This window comes from Excalfactoria chinensis, chromosome Z (assembly GCF_039878825.1).
Source record: "Excalfactoria chinensis isolate bCotChi1 chromosome Z, bCotChi1.hap2, whole genome shotgun sequence".
Taxonomy (NCBI): Eukaryota; Metazoa; Chordata; class Aves; order Galliformes; family Phasianidae; genus Excalfactoria; species Excalfactoria chinensis.
The window spans coordinates 23,056,298-23,071,628 of NC_092857.1; the positions used below are offsets into that span (position 1 = coordinate 23,056,298).

Below are 15,331 nucleotides of genomic sequence, written 5' to 3' on the forward strand. Positions count from 1 at the left end.
ATATACTAACCTAATGTTTTCATTTGTTACACTCTGTTTCGGTTGAATTAAAATTTTTCCTTATTAATTTGCACTACTTTCCCAAGATGTAAATAATGACAGGGTGAATGAGAATTACAATTCTCCCTAGGAATAATCTGGATAAATTAACTGATTTATAGCAAATGACCTGAATGTTAGTGACATTTTGTCACATTCATCTAACACCAGAGTTGAACAGTTGCTGAGGTTTTGTTTAGAAATCTACCTGCTGGCTTGTTTTCCCCATTTCTGAGGAGAAAGCAAGGGGTAGAGTCTGGTTTTCGAAAGTTCAGTGTTAAGTCCTACACTGTACAAAGCAAAACTCCTAGCAGCTAAACGCTGAGTACCTCTGTGTAATATGCTCTTGAAGCATCTTCATTGTAACCAAGTAACCTATGAAGTCCTCTTAAAAGAGTCCTCAAGCCATTCAAATTGTTCCAAATCTAAAAGGTTACGCTGATGTCAGATTTCTTAAGTCCATTCATAGTACAGAAAGGCTTCTGTGTGAAGGATGCTGACTAAAATACTGAGGTATATTTAAGTATTTCTTTAAATTGATCTCATCCTTTTGTCTAAGTAGACTAGGTATGCTTATATTTTGACTAAATGTGAGGGGTTATACAAGAGTAACTAATTTGAAGCTCAGAGAAAATATTAAGTTTCTCTTCTAACTTGATGAATAAGCACCTGGAATACCTCTATTTTCTATTTTTTTTGTAATTGAAATGTTTCAACTTCCAACCGAGGCCTAAGTGCATCTACCTATCCCTTCAGCTAAATAACCATTCAAGTAATTCCACGTTAACAGTGCTTAATTGAGACTTTTGTTGGAATACTGTATAAATATTTATCTATCACATTATTTGTTTGTTAGCCATGCTAAAAAAAGGTTTGAAAAATGCTATTGAAGACAACTTTCTCATGCTATTTTGTTCTATTAGTTGATAGCACAGCAAGAACTTACTAGCTAGCTAATCTAGTCAGAAACTGACATCATGGAGCTTTAGTTTTTGAAAAGAGAGCTCAATGTATCAATAAATAAACTGTAGAAAGGATACTGTAACACATTGAGTTTGTTCACAGGCTTTCAACAGCTGAAAGCTATGAAATTCTAAGACAATCTTTCTTCTCCTTTTACAAGTTTCTAGTTCTATCCAGAGACTGCACTAGTTTACGTGTAATGCCAGTAAAGACATGCAAATGGATCCAAATCCAAATGTATTGCATGCCTTAGTAAGATAATTAAAATTGAATAGAAAAGTACGTGCAGAGTAAGAATTCTATCAAAATGTTTTTGTTCAACATACTAACATGACAACCTTTTTAAACTCTGAAGTTAAACAAAGATCAGACTTCTGCTATTAGTACCTTAGATTTCGTTTTGCTGTTTGTCAGGTCTTTGTAGAGCCACTAAAATAAGTTGTTTGTGTATTTATATAGACTGCATTTACATATATACAGAAACACTGTGCAGGTGATCTTCAGACTTTTTTTTGCCTTTAAGTATATTTTGATAAGCTTACTGAATTGCTGTAAAGTCACTTCTAGCAAATAGTATTTCTTTTAATGTTGTCCCGTGAATGTTAGTTATAAGCACATTCTAGATGATAACTCTTTTTTAATAAAATTGCCAACAGTATTTTCAGAAATGCCCTATAGTGGGAAGAAACAGAAATTGTCTGTTGCCATTTCCCCATCTACTTCCTCTCCTGGAATTCAGGTGTTTCACTGATGTGTGATTTAAAAATAATTTGCTTTGTCAGCAATAGCTGTTGAGATCTGGAGAGGAGGAAGAAAGTGAATATCCTATATGTGAATATTCCTCAAATACTAACTTCAGTCTGGTCTTGCTGCAGTTCTGTCACAGTCATATGTTGACATAAACCATGTAACTTAGGTTCTTGTGTATTCACATTTGACATCTCCCTTCAAAGTCAAATTTGCAAAAACACTCCCTAATAACTAAACAGAAATTTAAGTCCAGTAATAATCTTCTGAATTCTGCAGTAATATGCTTATTTATTTTGGATTTTGGCCTGAATCTCAGGCTGAAGTGGGAAATGCCCAGCTGAAAGATGTAGTTATTTCAACTGTAAGTAACTTTCTTAGCTTCTGAAGTTCATCAGCCCCTTAGCAGTAAATGCTGGCTTTTCTTTTTTGTTCTTCAGTGATCCCTGACCAGTATAGCACCAGAAAAGAAAGAAACTAAAGAGAACTCCTCTAGGGTCTTAACATTTAATTAGTTAATTCCTCCCTTAAGGATGAGTTTGTCTCAGTATTATTCAAAACTGTGTGTGATGGTAAGTTAGACTATTGAGTACTGTAACACTGTGTGGTCATGGGACCACTACATTATTTCTGCTGCTGGGAGGATTTCTTTCATACCATTCTCATCTGCTCTGAGTTTTTCTTTAAAAGTGGTCTTAGAGTCATTATGGAGAAGAGATTATTTCCATCGTTTCTGCTGCACTTAAGATTTCTTGTCTGTTCTACTAGACTGAATAGCTCTCCTTTCCTCAGTCATTCCTAATATGAGCATATTTTACTACTCTCTTCCTTGTATCAGTCTTCCAAACTCAGTTCTCAGCTTTCTCTGAAGTACAGCACCACAACTGGATTCATTGTTCTTACTGATGGTCTTACAGATGTTGAAAAGAATGTAGAATTTTTTTGTGGCTCTTGCAAACTGTACTGCTTCGCAACACTGTGTTGTTTTGTTTTTTTTCCACTTACTGAGACTGTGAGACACTAACTACTTTTCATCTCTAAGTCTGTAGATAGTTAGTTTTGCTGTATTTGTGCAAGTGTCGTGTTGAGTTTGCATGCTGTTCTTATGGGAGCAAGCTATCAGAAGCTGCATACATGGATGAACTCAAGATTATCTTAAGTCTTTGTTTCAATTAAAGCTATGATCACTGTTGGCCGTATCTTCCTAACTAAAGTTTTCTCCTCCATCTTGTCTGAGTGTTAAGTAATAGTCCTCATAATCTTAGTAGAGTCCTGAACTCTCCTTTGAAACTCGTGCCATCAAACAACATTGAGCTTAGTTGAGAATTTACTTTACTCCTCTTATTCTCTTGAATTAGCATGAATTGACTGAAGATTCTTGTGTAATAAAGGTTAGAGTACAGCCAGGTAACTTTGAACCAGAGTGTTCTGAAATGCCTGAAAGAGTATCTGAAGAGTCCTTGAAAATTACAGGCCAGAATGCATGTTGGCAAAGCACTGACTCGTGAGTGCAATGCCAAGTGAAAGAAAACATTTCAGAAGTACTAACATAATATCGAAAAACAGCAAAAGCTGTAATGCTACTGCTAAGTTGTTAAGACTGTCAGTCAATTTTTTTGTGATGTTATTTAATGCAAGGTGATGTACATGATTAAAATAAGTACAGTGCTCAGTCTAATGCCTAAGGTGACAAGAACTAAAGAAAACCTACTGCACCAACCATGCAGTTGGCCGTGCAGTAAATAGCCACTCTCATTCCTGTAAACAAGAATTCTGCTGATAACAGGTGTTACTGGTTCATTTTGTAAAAACAGCTGTAGTAGATAATACTGACTGTGTATATTTTTATTTCTTAGAAATCAGGGGAATGCCAGTGCCTGTAACTAGCAGAAAAGCACTTCTCTGTGACTAGAGCTCTCTGTGGCAGCAGCAGAACCATTACGTATAGTCTCCCTGAAAACACTGTTCATTGAGAGACTTGTGTCAAACTTTGGTAGATACCCCTTCAAATCAGGGCGGGTGGTTGTCTTTGTAGTAGAATAGGAAGTGGAGACTGAAATGTGGAAGTAGTCAGTAAGAAACAGTTAAAATTGGCACTTGCCAAATGCATCTGCTTACCATTTACCCAGAATCATTACTCATCAGCTCACACAACACCATGTGTTAACAGCTTAATAGAATAGTCTTTAGATGCTCTATATGCTCCCATCTATCAAATTTGGTTATTTTTATTTCTAAAAAGACATTGTAAAGGATGTTTTCAGTGAGCAGGGAACTTTTCATTATGCAAAGCTCATTAAGTTGATATTGGTAGACCATAATCGTACCCTAGCCTAGGGTATAGGTGCTGCTTACCCACACAGGTGGGATGCTCAAGTAGCAATGGGTGCAGAGGTATCCACCCCTCTTTCTTGTGCCCCCATGGTCTAAAATAACTAAGGAAGATATGATATTACCTCAAGTTGCTGGTTTAAGTAAGAGAGTATAGCCAGTGCTGATGAAGCTGATAGACACTTGTTGTCCTGATATATGCTGTGACACTGAAAGTGAAATTTGTTACAGAGAAGTGATGCTTTTAGGAAATGATGTGTTGTTAAAACTTAGTAGAAATTACACAAGTTTTTTGTGTTTGTTTTTTTTTTTTTTTTTCTTGAAAACTGAATCAAATATACTCTTTCAAGGAGGAAAATCAATATTGCATATTTCTTACAGATTCCATTACTTTAGCACTGGTATCAGCAAGAGCTCTTAATTGACAAGCAATGTTATTTGTATTCGTTACAAAATTTGCAAAGTGCACTTACTGCTGGTCATTGTGTATTTCCTGAAAGAAGACTTTAGTGGAAAGTGAATCAGCAGTTTCAGTTGACTACATAAGCATATGCTGCAGTAAGCTTAAATGTTGTCAGTTACAGACTGTTGAGACTTCCCTTCAGAGAAGGGGAAAAAAAATAGTTCTTTGCCTTGCTTGCCACCCTTGGGTCTGTATTCCAACAGTAGCTGTAAGTTACAGCTTTATCAATAATGGCTTGTAGTTGAAACTCCTTAAAGCCTGACTAAAGTTCTCAGTTAATTCCAAACTCGCACACTTGATTAATTATAAACAAAACAGATTGTTTCACTTCAACCAACCCAGTCTTTGCTTGTGTGTTCCAGTTATGTTTCATAACAGCCACTTCGGCTTTAAGAGTAGATACTGCAATTCTCAGAAGAATACTTCCTTGTAGGGTGGAGGCTTGGATGTGTAACGGAACTGAGCAGAAGGTGGGACTAGACAACCCCTGTGACCTCCATTGCTCTGCTTCTGTGATAAATCCACATTTCTTACATAGCAGTTAAATCAGTCCTGTTTCAAATTGGTTCTTTTGTTTTTGTTTTTTAATGAACAACAAAATGTTACTGCCTCAAATTTGTGGATTTTCAGGTTTCTTAAATGAAGGATCTGGTTTAACTCTGTCTCCTTTAAGCTTTTCCATTTCTCACGCTGTTCTAAGATGTAATATATACTTCTTTCCATTCTTATTCATACCTACCTCCAAATGCACTGAACTGAGGTTAAGCTGGAAACAAAAAGTGTATCATACAGTGAGTGGTGTTTGGTAGGTTTAAGGGAAACAGTAGGTAAACCTACCAGTTTGAAATACAAAAAGAAAGTACAAAGAAAAGCAAATTAGATTACATTTACTGTAATCTAATCAAGCTACACATAGGACTTAATACAGTTGTATCTAATCAATCTTCAGAGACTTAGTTGAGTAGCTGTTGCTCTAATTCCTCAGGAGCAACAACCATGGCTCCTTCTCAGCTAATTCCCATAGCTTGCGTCAGTAGCTGGCAATACCAGTCATACATTGCTTCTGTTTCTGGAGTATCCACATGAGTAGGCAGGTGTTTCTCTGTGTACCTGGAGAAATCCTTGTTCCTTTATGTGTTTGGGTTTGGTCACATGAGAAGAAAGTGGAGTGTGTGACCTGAGACTGCAATTAGAAACAAACCTATGTGTCAGCTGACTGAAAGGGCTTGCTGCCAGGCACACTGATCTGTAGTGCTTCACCACAAAATGTTTAGGGAAAAAGGCTTTTCTTCTGTGACACACAGGCAGCCTGCAAAGTTTTGTTCTACTCTTAGACTGGGGCTTATTTGAGTTGAGTGCTTTTGGATGAGAGAACCATGGCTCTGCTTTTCTGTCACTTCTGTATAGTGCTTTTTTGTGCCTGAAGATTTGAATATATGTGCAGATCTGTGTGAAGATCCTGTGGCAGCATGCATTCTGTCACTGCTAAGCAGGGCGGGCAAGGAACGGTAGTGCAGTTAAGGCAGAAGTTCTTGCAGAAAGTGCTCCAGTGGCTTAGACAGAGCACAATAGTGCTGTAATGAAACGAGACAGTTAATCACTACAAGGAGGCTGAGTCATGACAAGCTACTAACTGCTCGTTTTTATCAGCAGTGTGCTGTTCTTTAGCTGATGTTTTCTGTGGGCAGATTTTTATTTTGGTATTCAACACTGTACTGGCATCTGTCCTTGTCTTGTTCGAACTTTTTTTTTACCCCTCTGGAAGAAAAGTACAAAAAAAAAAACAACAAAAAAACGTGCACACAACTTAATGCACAACCTAACAGCAGCCAACGGTATCATACCCCTGAATTAAATGAGTCATAAGTCCTGAACATCTTGGTAAATTAATCTTTTGGTTTTCTTTCTTCCTCATGCATTAGAAGTAGCCTCTTGTAAGCTGTTTCTCCACCAAGTTCCCCAGTTCTTCTTCAAGGGCAGGGTAGGTCTGCTTATTGTGGAGACCTGTGCTGTACTTGGAAGTTGTGCTTCTTGTCTGCACAGAGGGTGTTGGCGTGCAGCAAGGAAAAACATTCTCTTTTCATACAAATAGGTAACTGTAGTGCATGGGATGCTTTTGTATTGATAGATTAAGTTGTATTTAGTTTAGTTTTTTTGGTTTGTTTTTTTTTTTGACTGATACATGTACTGACATTGTGTGTAAAGCCTGATGACATTTTAAGCTAGTACTAGAGTTCTGAAACTTTCATTGCATGAAACAGTTCTACAAAACATCCCTAAGCCTGCTGAAGTTTGTGTTGTGGATAGAGTAAATGGGTTATGACAAATGAAGTAACCCTGTATCACTACTGCATGACTTACTGTGGGTTTGGAAGGGTTTAACCAGGGTTTCCTTTGTTACTTTTTAGAGTTCATATACATACAGGGAGAACTAGTTTGGTGAGAGCCTACTTACTGCATAACCTGTACACGAACACAGCCTGTGCATGTTCTTATATAGTGTATGAAGCTCATTCTCACAGTGAGCTCTGTTTGACAAGGGTAGACTAATGGTAGAGCAGCTGAGTGTGAATCTCTTCAACTTGGCCATGGGTCCTTAAGGTAGAGCTATACCGTTTTTCTGTGCACCACATATTAAGTGACATGCTAACTGTAAAGTTATTCTTAACCTCTGTGCTTATATAGTTAGATGAAGTTATAAGAAATTTGTGTTTAGATGTAGTGCCAAAGAGCTTAATTCAGTGCTAATTACTTTGGACAGTCCTAACTGGAAATAACCATGTTGTTTCACTGTTCGGAGGTAAATAATTGAGGGACCTCTTCAAGGTAATTTCATTAATCTCCTCCAAAAGGTTGTGTGCAGCTTCTCTTGTATTGTCACTCTTCTAGCAACAGACGTCATTGTTACTACTTTTGTACAGAGAACTTTATGTAGCAGTGTGTTTCAAGTGTAATTATAAAGGCTAAAGGTAAAAGTGCTCTGTTTTTAATTGTCTGCCAAGAAAAGGAGGTTTGTATGCACAGGGACTGAAGCAGAAACAGGATAAGGGTTACTGTTGGACTTTGACCAATAGTAACCTTTAGACGTATCTGTTATCTTTTCTCTAGTTCCCTCTAGTGGTTACAAAGGATATCGACCTTAGGAGATTAACTGGTCTGTTTTTCAAACACGTGTGCCTTAAACAAGCTGTCTGAACTATTATGAGCTGTATCGGAACATTTCATCCGCTCTGATTTATTAAATGCAGAGTTTTGTGCTATTTTGCAGTAGGAATACATACTCTTATGCTTCAGGTTGGTGGTTCAGTAGCTTTTGGAGATGAGTTTTTATTCCTGTAGATATTCAAACATTCCCCTTACCTGAAACTTGATCATACACAGACCTTAGCATAATCTAATTTATTTTCTAAAGTATTTTGAGCCCTCAAAAACAGTGTGTTGAGACTGCAGTATGTGAATGTTCTGCATTTCTGTATCTGATGTTAGGTTAGATGCTATGTCTAAATATTTGAAGCACTGACATGAATTATCACTTTAGCATTCTGTTTTTATGTCAGACTTGTCACTAGCCCACAGGCTAATATCAGAATGACAGAATGAAGAAATGCTAGTCCCTGTAAACCAATTCATCTTTTCTTTTAACTTCTTAAAATGTCAGTGCATCTATTGTGTACTGATAAAATCAATCAGTAAATAAATCCTTTGATTTACTTTTTTCTTGGAGCACAAGAAGCAGCCTTTTGTAAGCTTAGGATCCTAAGATCCTAAAAATGTTTCTTACAAACTGTTCATGTTATGTAGAACTGTTCTATTATTATTATTATTATAGTTAATCTTTCAGAACTTTATCATTGCTACTTTCCAGCTGGTATGTTAATATTCTGGAAATATATATATATATATTCTGACAGTTGTTGCCTAGCTAGTTTACACTTAAGAATTCTTATTCTGGTGAATTGATTCTATGTGAAATGGTAGGATTCTGTATGAATAAAGGAATTTTAGTGCAGGCTTTTTTAGTGGGCTTTGTTTTTAAACAAACAGTATATCGATACAAATAGATTGCTTTTATACAGCTTCAGCCCTGGCCAGTTTCAGGAATCCGAAGTTGTGTCAGGAACATAAGGAAGAAATGTGCGTCCCAAGAAGTCCTTCAGTCTGTATAAACTTTCTTTATGCAAGTCTGTAATTAGTGCAGTAAACCTTATTTTGTATTTGGAGTGCAATGAGGGAATTGAATATTGAGATCTGAGAACTATGACAAAAAGGAAATGGGAAGGGTAAGGAACAGGTTTTGATAACCAAGGAAGAACTGGCTAGATTTGTTGGTGTAAGGATACAAAACTAGCACTTTTAAAAAATCTTTCCCACCTTTTCCCAAATGACTGCTAAAATTATTATTTTTATTATAGCTATGCTATAGTTTCTCTTTGGTTGTAGAACTGATTCTTCTTGAATCTTCTTTTAGATTTAATATGGACTTTACGGTCTCTGCCAGTCCTTCTTCAAGTGCTTGCCTGCTACTTTTTACATGCGCTAGAGTATGCCAGGCATTTAAAAGAGATTTCTGTTCTGATGTCTAGGTGAATGAAAAGTAGTGAGTAGAAGGAAAATAAATCTGTTCCTGTGTGTGGCAGTGACAAGGTATCAGATGAAGTACATGAACAACAGAATAAATGATATTTGTGTTTTTCTAGGAGTGTTTTATAGCATAAAAGCTTATTGACTAGCATGATGAGCTTTATGCATATCTATGGATTTGTTCAGTATTCCTGTAAAGCTTTTTGAGGTGTCTGTAGATTCTGTCAAGGCACTGTGTGGGTGGGTTCTCACCTACCAATACTGGCCAGGTTACTCCAGGCTGTCTCAGCATAGCACAGAGCAATGTTCCCCACTTGACAAAGAAAGCTGCCTTTTAAAGTTCTAAAGCAAGTCCATAAATGTTCTCCTGCATACTGGGAACTTAAACCAGAGTATCAGTGCTTTTTGTGGCAGCATTTAATAGCAGAATAGTAATGGCTGGTTCTTGTTTAGCTCTACAAATCTTGTCTATTTCCTGACAGCCCAAATTCACAAGAGAGGCAAATGTCATCCTTGCACTTTCTTCATATAACCTGGTCACCCAGCAGTAAAAGATGCATTAGTTTTACTTCTAAGTCAGCAAACAAGGGGAAGCAATTATTGTCAGCTTGGTCTTTGACTCTTTTGCTCAGGAAGGTCATGCTCTTCCTCAGTGGTTCCTAGGTCTGAGAAGCAAAATCTTGACGGCTTTCTGTTGCTCGCACTCTGTAGACATCACGATATAGTCTCCTTTGCATCCTGGCTGTTCTTATGTGTTTGGATCACCTGCTCCTCCCAGTTAACCTGGTCTGCAATCTCAGCCTTTAAAGCTGCTGAATAATATTTAGTGAATTGTCTTCACGTGCAAAATAACAGTTAAGAAATCTCATGAAAAAAACAGTGCACATCCATGTAATTAAACAGGAATGTGAACTACATGGATAAAGACTTGTCAAAGTCAAGTTATTTGCCTTTGATTGCCTATTTGTCAGCCTTATTTTCAAATCTGCAATGGTTTTTGGTTCCAGGGCTTATTAACCTTTACACCAGTCTAGCTTTTGCTGTTACTAAAGATGCCCATTGTTCACAGGCAGTGTACAGTGACTTACCAAAACTATGCAGAATTAGAGTAGTAGTGACCCAAAAGATGTTTAGACTAAGCAAGTGGGTATAGCAGTTAGCATAATCTCAGTGCTGTAGTATAGCTGTAGTGTCTATTTTTATCAGATCCCTTGTTATACTTATTCTCCAACTCATATTTTCCATTGGTCTTAAGCATTTAATATGCTTATGTATTGTAGAATTGCAGTGTTTATTGCTGTTAGGAGAAAAAATGTCTGTTTTTTTTCCTGTTTTTGCAGTTATAAAGTTCACGTTGAAGCATTTTTTGCGTTTTACCTTTCTTAATAGTCTACTGCACTGTGCTCAGGAGGTCTGTAAGCTGCTGTGACCAGGACTGTGACATTCCTGTCTTTGCCTTCCTGCTGACTAATAGCCACCTAGATTTCAAAGCCTTGAATTTCCATTTACAGAGCTTGTAGAACAACTGATAAAGCAGATGTGTATTAATTGCTGTTTTAACTCCAGTATACAGAAATGCATCCCCAAGTGCCTTCAGTTCCTATGCAGTCTTTCCTTGGGTCATGTTAGCAGTACCATTTCTTTAAGTGCCTACTGAAATACTCAGTCTGAAAATCACCCTTGGATCATGCATGTTTGACAGAAGACCTGTTCTGCTTAGTCCATGCCGAATACTTCATAGTATCTTCCAGTCTTCCAGCTCTTTCACATTTCTCTTTGTTTTCTTGTAGCTAATTTTTTTTTATTTTTTTAGTTACTGTGGCTTTATCTTTTTAATGTTTGAGTGGTATTTTTTCCAAAAACACTGCAGAAAACATGATTACAATTGCTATATTCCAGTGTCTGTTTCATCACCTCCTAGGCTGAGTCTTATGTCGTAGAGGGAGGAGCTGCTTGCGTTATGTAAAATATTAAATAATTTATGATGCTTGCTGAAAATAACTGCCTTTGTGGGCAAACATACATTGAAGCACTTCACATGCACTAAAAAAGGCATGATCCAAATAATTCTTGAAGACGTGGGACAATAATTTGCTTTATTTGATCTTTAAGCTTTTCTCCAAGTCTGTGCTTTATTCCAGAGGATTCCTGACCCACTTTAGGAAACCCTTAACTTGAGGATCAGTGTGAGCTAGAATGGAAATCTGCAATATGATTCTGTGAATACTTGACAGTTTTACTGAAAGCAGCTTTTCTGATGCACTGCCTTGTTGCTGATAGCAGCTCCTGCTCCGGTAAAGAATCACATGAAGCTCCGGTTAATGTGACTCTTTCCTCTCGCCTGTCATAATGAAAAAACATTCTGAAAGGATTACTGGATTTCATGCAGCATCTTCGAAAGCTGAAGCTGTTGCAGCATCTTCGAAAGCTGAAGCTGTTGCAGCATACTAACAAATGCCAGTTTTAGTGCATCTAGATCTATGATGCATGCATGGAATTTCAAAGAACTGCATCTGTAAATGTGCATGGTAATTTAGCCTTAGTGCTTGATGTTGTGAACCAGTACTATTTTTTGGAGTTTGCTTTCAAGCAGAGACTGTTTATCGTATGGACTCTACTCACTTTTCCTATTTTTTAGTCTGGGAAATTAAAAATTGTGTCAACAGAAGAAGCTTGTGTCAAGATTCCTCTTCTCAATGTAATTGAGTATTTCTGCAGTGAATAGTTAATGATGTTCTGCTTTGCAAGACATAAATGCGGCAGTGACCTGCTCTCGTTTAGATGTTGCGGTAGTAGAATGGTGGGGCTTTGCATGGTGCATGCTTTCATTGTTTGTGTTAATCTGCTTGCGTGTGCCTGCTGTGAGCTGGATGACTTGTTTCTGCATCAGTGATACATCAATACTTATTTTCTCTTTCTTCTTATTCATAACTATTTTAGTCTTGATTTTTTTTTTTTCCTTTCCCGTCAGTTATTAAAACTCAGTAAAACATTTGAGTTTTGTGAATGTTATCTGTAAATGCAGACACTTCAGATTCATGTTGTGCTGTTCAGTGTGCTTGCTTCTTGATTGCAAAGAGTTAAAACCATCTAAATGCTTTTTTGTGTAGCAGCTTTGACTTGGCATGGTTTGCAAGCTTATAGGTTGCTGTCTTGTGTTAAATACAGAAACATGAATAAATTGCTTAATTATAAGCACAAGTGACTGTCAGATGTACTGCTGAGAAGACACCTTTTTTTTTTAAAAAAAAAAAAAAAAAAAAAAAAAGCTTAAATATATGGATTGGAGTTTGTTTGCTTTTTCCACTGAGCTTTTGTGAACTAATTCAAATGGGCACTGACTATAAGAGTAATGCTAGAAGAAAAGGATTCAAGTCAGTGTAAGTCACAAGGTTTTCTACTTCTGAGATGTATCTTTTCTTCTAAACTCTATAGAAGTACTATTGAAATGGACCTTGATTGATTCTTCAGGTATGGATGTTCCAGAATTTCACTTACTAAGCTTAAATCCTTCATTTTTGCATACATGTATCACTTGAAGGGGAAACATTTAGAATACATCCGCACTTCATCATCAAAATACTGACTTGAATACATTGGAAACTTTTTTATTATATTTTAAAATTAATCTGTTCATGAAGTTATATCCTACTGAAACATTTTCCCTTCTTCCTAACTTGTACAACTTCAATACAAGTTAAGACCCTAGTGTCAAACTGGCAGCAGTAGGAACATGATGAGAATCATCTTAATATTTGTAGTGTATGATTAAGTAAACAATGAAGTTGGCACTGGGATATTTAATTTTGTTTAGATTTGCATTTACAGGAAATGTTAGAAGAAATATCTTACGATGAACCAAGGTGTTTTATAACTACAAAGTACTGTCTTGAGGTTTATGCTTATTAAATATTTCTGAGGTAAAATAGTAGTGTTGTATGCCTAAAACTCTTAATTGTACTTTAAAATTATTTTTATATCCAATATGAATGTTTTTAGTAAAGATACTCTTTACTCTGAAACAAGTGGTCCATTCTAAAAAGTAACAAACTTTAGCACTTTTATAGCTTTTTTTCCTAGGACTTTTATTTTCAGTAAAATAGCTTTAAATTTGTGGTTCATAACAAATGACTAAATGATATATAAGTCTTTAGAGTTTGACTTAAGGAAGCTCCTTCTTGCATTTTGTCATTTCACACTAAGCTGTCATTAAACATAAACTTGTATGTCAAATAGATTATAATATTTCTCTACCTTCTGTGAATTTAAGCTACAAACTTAAAGGTACGCCATATAAAATCTTTCAAATTAACAAATGCCTCTTTTTTGTTGGTGGAGTTGCAAGTGTTGTGTAAATTAATCATTTAACCTTCTTTCAAACTGGACTTCTAGACTAGTCATTTCTAACTACACTTGTATTTCTTGGTCGCATTCATTTTTCAACTTCTTTTCGGCTCTTTATTATTCATTCTGGGTTTTTTTAGAAGTTTATTCTGTTTCTTAAATTCTTTTTGCATTCTTCAGACAAGCCAGATAGGCTCTTTCTTTCTTGTTTTTTTTCCGAATAATCTCATTCAGTGATGTTCATTCAGTACTGTGTGAAGAACTCTTCAGCCATACCTTCATTTCCAAAAAAACCAGAGTTTCTCTGCCACTGTTCCACTCAAACGTTGTCCAAATACTCCTGTTTTCAAGCAACACTTCAAACATTTTTTCATTACTCCCTGTTTTTAAAACTCTGTAAGTGCATTTGCTTTATATATCAACACTTTCCTCACTTTCCAAAGTGGCTTCTGACTTTCTCAGTAACAGCTAAAACTTTATTGCTGCCTGTGGTTCCTTATTACTCATTCTATGTTGCCATCTCCCTGCCCCTTCAGCATTTCTTCTTCCTGTCAAAGATCCTTTACAATGTGGTCACTGTGTACTTGATCATATTCATCTATGAACAGCATTTCAGATATTACTCTGAGCACTTTGTTCCTTTCATGCATTCTCTCTGCGTGTTTTTCTGGCTATTTACATGAATGCATGGAGAAACATTTTTCCTTCAGATCCTCAGTATCTGCTCTCCTAGTTTTATCTGTGAAGAAGTTCATGAAACTTGATATTTTTAATCACATCTTTGTGCATTTTATTCAAAGTGTAGTCTTTGTTTTTTGTAATATTCAACTATTTAAAACTTACTGTCTTCTCCCTTTTGTTTATGCAAATATTCTTTTCCAATTAATTTGAGTTTAATACAAAGAGTATTGCTGACAAAGTCTGGAACACCTGGGAAAGGTTTACTGAGTCTGTGGATTGTCTTCATATTGAATCATCTTAGCTCTGCATAATTGTAGAGTACTGTACATTTTTGTGAATGTTGTGTGAAAATTGCTTAATGGAGATCACAGATGACAAAGTAATTGAAAGTTTCCATTTTTTTGTACCCTTAAATACATAGTTTTTTGCACTTTTGGGTGATGCATAACAGGTTGCAGGTAGCTACTGTTTTTCCACATCATTATGATAACAAAAAATACATTCATATTAACATCACAGGTGCTACTCCAATGTGTTGAACTTGCAGGCACAATTGGAGTTAAGCTTCTAATACATACAGACAAGAAATAGGATTTTAGAGGAAGTGATGTTAATTGCTTTTATGGCTTCTTCTCATATTTAAAACCTCACTGCTCTGGTTTTTGTGTGGTTTGTATTTTTTAGACTGAATCTGGCTATGGATCAGAATCAAGTTTACGCCGCCATGGCTCCATGGTGTCTCTTGTTTCTGGAGCAAGTGGATATTCTGCAACATCCACCTCTTCGTTCAAGGTTAGTGAATAATGTTTTCTTAATGCGGGTGTGTAAAAAAAAAAAAAAGATACTTAAGCAAATGAAAAAAGGATGTATTATATGAAGGTTCGTTCACACAACTAGGGGGAAGAATAACAACATTTTGTTTTACTGTGTAATTCTTTATGTGATAAAGAACAGATTATACAGGAAGCTTTCACATGTCTCTGAGCAGTTGTTCATTTTCAATTGCAGTATCTTCTGATGGCAGGAGAAATCAAACCTGTTAGGAGGGTTCTGTGTACTCCTGGGAATACAGGGGCCTCTAAATTAAAGGATATGCTTGTTCTGTGACTTAACATGTTTGATTAATAACAATTGAAAAATGACTTTTCCAGTTTCTAGTGTCTAAAATGTTTAGCCTACTCA

The 15,331-nt window shown here is 36.3% G+C and overlaps 1 protein-coding gene across 3 annotated transcripts in view; it reads left to right on the forward strand.

Moving 5' to 3' along the window:
- CERT1 (ceramide transporter 1) overlaps positions 1-15,331 on the forward strand; it is a 73,423-nt gene that overhangs the window by 30,885 nt on the left and 27,207 nt on the right. For 2 of the 3 annotated variants that reach the window (XM_072359263.1, XM_072359262.1), the window contains exon 4: positions 14,834-14,941. In XM_072359263.1, the coding sequence (XP_072215364.1) occupies positions 14,834-14,941 (108 nt within the window). Of the gene's footprint in view, positions 1-11,628; positions 11,653-14,833; positions 14,942-15,331 lie in introns of those variants that run through there. The other variant, XM_072359264.1, reaches the window with a different exon arrangement.